The 4544-nt window shown below is 33.4% G+C and overlaps 1 protein-coding gene across 1 annotated transcript; it reads left to right on the top strand.

The window, feature by feature from the left end:
• The first annotated feature begins 3578 nt into the window (after positions 1-3578).
• On the top strand, positions 3579-4073 carry LOC109207768. Its single transcript, XM_019370754.1, has one exon. It carries the CDS (start codon positions 3579-3581, stop codon positions 4071-4073), a length of 495 nt encoding a protein of 164 aa, XP_019226299.1.
• Positions 4074-4544: the final 471 nt, after the last annotated feature.

The following is a 4544-nucleotide window of genomic DNA, read 5'->3' on the forward strand; positions in this document are numbered from 1 at the left end:
TATATATTTTTTTTTTTTTTTAAGACAAATAAGTTTAACCTGAAGTTATGGACTTTTATTGAACTCCGCCCCCGATTGCATGAATGAATTAATATTTGAAAGAGATAGATGTTGTTTGGTACAGACAAAAAAGAAAAGAAGTTAGGTTGAAGTGTTCCACACAAATGGCTATATTAATGGGGGTGAAGATTCTATTTTTATTGTTTACGTATTTACCATAATGCATTTATTTGTTTGATTGTTAAGTAGGTATGATTTGTGGTGTTTGGAAGTTTGGCATAATATGTGGAGTAGTAAGTAGGAACGTCGTCTCTTTTCCCTTTTTACTTACGTAGCATCATAAAAATAAAAATAAAAATAAAAAATATATGCCTGGCTCATATATCGGTTCCAAGTCCGAATAAAGGAAGAGAGTTTATGATCGGGTAATTATCAGTGTAAAATTTATTAATGAATTCTCGTAATACATATTTGAAATTTATATACGCAAATATATTTATGAGAATTCATACAACTAATCACGTCTAACTTGTATTGCTTTGGTTGAGAATCGAGCATTCCTCTTGTGTTTTGTCAATGTGTAACTCTGGGAAAAGTTTAGGCCTTAGGGTATTACATGCATCCCCTCTTATGGACTCAGCATCCTCGCTGAGGTTTGCCTCATCGTGTTCGCCTAGACTCAGCATTGAGGTTTGCCCCATCGAACCAGGATTTGCCTAAACTCTGTTGAACTCTGACCCACCATCAACAAGGCTGATACAAGAGTGGTTTCAATACCATCTGTAACACCCCAGCCCAGTAGTGATATTATCCGCTGTGGGCCTAGGCTCTCACGGGTTTAAATCGCATTACTAGGATCTAAGGCTTTTTAATTTTTATATCCAGCATCCCCTTATGTGTAGGACTCTGTTTAAAATCTGGATGTTACAACAATTACGTGCAAAATTTAAACTTTATAAATTTAACTTTAATATAAGTTATTTAAATAACGTAATTATTTAAAAGTTCCAAACTTAATTTCTTTGACATTTTAGTAAATATGTTGCATGTTGAAAACAATAAATTCAATTAAACACGTCAAATCTACAGGCACCATGAAATAACATATGCCTTGTTAACGTAAATCTAGATTTAGCTTGAGATTAAATTTCATAAGCTAATCAATGGAATGTCTGAAAAATAACGTTTTTAAAAATATCAAAAAAATAAAAAATAATAATAAAAAAAGTGTAAATGCCCTTTTTCAAAAGTTAGTAGGAATACATGTTTCGAAGCAGTACTCGAACATGTGTATTGACTATTATTCAATGTCATCTCAATTTGTTTAAATGTTTTGGTTTTTGTCCTTCTTATAGTAAGGTGTTAGGTATAACAAAAGGTCAAAATTTGAGCCACCTAGGGACTTTTGGAGAAAGTTTATTCATCTTACAAATTAATTTAGGAAAATGACATTCTATAGTCGCTATCAAAATAATAACAGATTTTTTTGTTGTTGTATATTTCTAATATATATACATTTCTATATGATATATACAACGACAACAACAACAACAAAAGAAAAAAACTCAATGTAATCTCACATAGTGATGTTGGCCGTATGTTATATAAGAAAATATACAAATTTTACATTTTTTTGCACAGATGCGGATCTAGGATTTTAGTTCTATGGGTCAACATTTAAAGTTATGGGTGAATCTACTATTTTTGTAATTTTAGTGATTTACGCATAAATTTATGTTCCTCGTCGAAAGTACTGGGTCTTTTTTATAGTGCATCCGCCCTACTTTTACGGCTACCAAATATTAAATAGTTTTGGCCACGGGTAGAAGTGATCTTTGCCCAATTAACTTTTGCTTCCGTCAACATTTTTGGGGTATTATCACTTTTAGTCCGCGCCAAAAAACTATTCACATCTGATAGCCGAAAAAGTGTATAAAATTTGTATAATTTTTGTATATAATAAACAGAATGTGTGTGTGTACATGTATGTATGTATATATGTATGTATGTCTATATATCGATTATTATTTTTACAATGATTATATAGCGTTATTTTTCTAGCATTTAAACAAAATAATTGATCAATAAAGAATGGTCGTCCACTTACAAAAGCGTGTATAGAGTTATTTCCTTGGCTTTTTTCACGTTATGCATGTGTTTGGATTTGACTATATTATGGTTAGATAAATAAATCAACAAAGGGGTTCTTCTAATATAAGAAAGCATTTGATTCGTAGATTATGGTTTTAACGATGGGACAAAATCTTTTTGGTCTTGTCAATTGGATGATACCATCACTGTATAAAATAATTTTATAAACTAGCAAGTGAAGAGAAAAGAACATTTATTCTTACAAGAAAAGAAAAACTATAAGGAAGAGATCAGATTATAAAATTTGAAAAATAATATTGTAAGCAACTAGCAAGTGAAAAGACAAATACGTTTACTCAGGGGCGGAGATTGAGGGTCGAGAGTGAGTTTAGCCGAATCCAGTAGCTTTAGTTCGAATTTTATATTTGTCTTAAAAAATTTATTGAATATATAAATTATTAATTTAGAATCCAATCGCAATTAAAATTCTGAACCATAAACTTGAAATTTTCACTTTGCTTCTGCATTTAATCTCGGAAAAGAAAAAGAAAGAGAACGAAAAGGAGTCAGATTCTAGCCTCTCTGTGATGCCCCTGAATTCACTATTGTTAAGCTGCTTCAGCAAAGGTTTAAGCCTTTTAAGCTTTTGCCATATATTCCTCATAGGATCATGCTCTTGCTGTTCTTTCCATACTTCTTCTACAAGTGTCATGAATCTTGGATGTTCTGCCCAGACATTAAAGAATCTAAAGGGGATCTTGCCATATGGTATTTGCCTTCTGATATTGATAACCATTGGTGCATGATCTGATATAAATGGGAGCCTATATTCTGCTTCCATGTGACCATATTCCTGCATCCATTCATCATTTCNAGTTGGGATACAGTCAAGGAGCATTGCCTTTCAAATACTTAGGCATTCCACTTGACTCCAAGAAGCTTTCAATCTTGCAATGGCAGCCCCTCATTGACAAAATAGTGGCAAGAATTTCATCTTGGACAGCTAAGAAGCTGTCATATGCAGGAAGAATCCAATTGGTTCAGCATGTCATTTTTGGTATCCAAGCATACTGGGCACAAATTTTTATCATGCCAACTAAAGTGGTCAAGACAATTGAGGCTTATTGCAGAAGCTATGTTTGGTCAGGGGAGAATGTAATAACAAAAAAGGCATTGGTATCTTGGGAAAGGATGTGTGCACCAAAAGCTACAGGGGGACTAAATATGGTTAACCTAGCACTGTGGAACAAAGCTGCAATAACAAAATATACCTGGGAGCTGGCAAACAAGAAAGATAAACTGTGGATCAAATGGATCCATAGTTATTACATTAAAGACCAGGTTTTCTACACAATGGGAGTACCACAACAATCATCATGGATGCTGAAGAAAATATTTGAGGCAAGAACTAATCTGGCAGGGATTACTGGAAATCAAGACAAACAGGAAAAGGTGATCAAGCAGGTGTACATGCAGCTGATAGGGTGATGCCAAAGGTAGCATGGAAGGGACTAATGTACCAGAATCAAGCTAGGCCAAAAGCAACATTTATACTATGGTTGCTGATGCATGGTAGACTACAAACTGCAGATAGGTTGAAGAAATGGAAGATCCAAATTGATGACTTATGCTGTTTTTGCAAACAAGCTCTAGAAACAAAAGAGCACCTGTTTGCAGAATGTAGGTATGGCAGAGATATGTGGAGCAGGCTAATGCAATGGATCCAAATTCAAGTTAACTTACCTTCATGGACAGAATGGCAGCAATGGATAACACAGAAGACGAAGGGAAGATCACAAATGGCTAGAATTCTCAAATTGATAGTTGCAGAATTTGTGTATACTCTGTGGATAGAAAGAAATGCAAGAATCTTTGAAAACACAGCTACAACATGGGATATACTAGCAAAGAAGATAGCTTGTGTATGTAGTATGAGAGCTGAGGGTTATACTGAAGTTTTGCTAGCACAATATAAGTACTAAATAGATGTAGCTGCTAGATTTTTTGATAAAGGATAGAGGATTGAAATCAGGATATAGGTTAGGTTGAGATGACCTACTGTTTTGTAAATATTACTTTGGTGATTAATATAAAGATTTAATTACCAAAAAAAAGGAGTCAGATTTAGCTTTAAATTCTTCCTTTACTGTCGGTAACAAATAGAGGAACTGAACTGTCTCAGCACGTTTTAAATTCAACCCACGAGAATCAAGCGCTTTGATAATCTATCTCGCACCAAATTTTACTATTCCTATATGATAATATATAATGGGGTTTAAGTTTGTTATTGTAACACTTATATCTTCGATTAATCGCCTCTTCATGAAAACTATACTTTATTTTTTGGGCAAAGATTATTTTTAATCTGCGGCCAAAATTATTTTGTATTCGGTAGCCGTTAAAGTATAAATATATATATATACTTTAACGGCTACCGAATACAAAATAATTTT

This window comes from Nicotiana attenuata, unplaced genomic scaffold (assembly GCF_001879085.1).
Source record: "Nicotiana attenuata strain UT unplaced genomic scaffold, NIATTr2, whole genome shotgun sequence".
Taxonomy (NCBI): domain Eukaryota; kingdom Viridiplantae; phylum Streptophyta; class Magnoliopsida; order Solanales; family Solanaceae; genus Nicotiana; species Nicotiana attenuata.

Coding starts and splice junctions, on each gene's coding strand:
- LOC109207768 (XM_019370754.1), top strand. CDS start 3,579: ATGCCAAAGGTAGCATGGAAGGGACTAATGTACCAGAATCAAGCTAGG.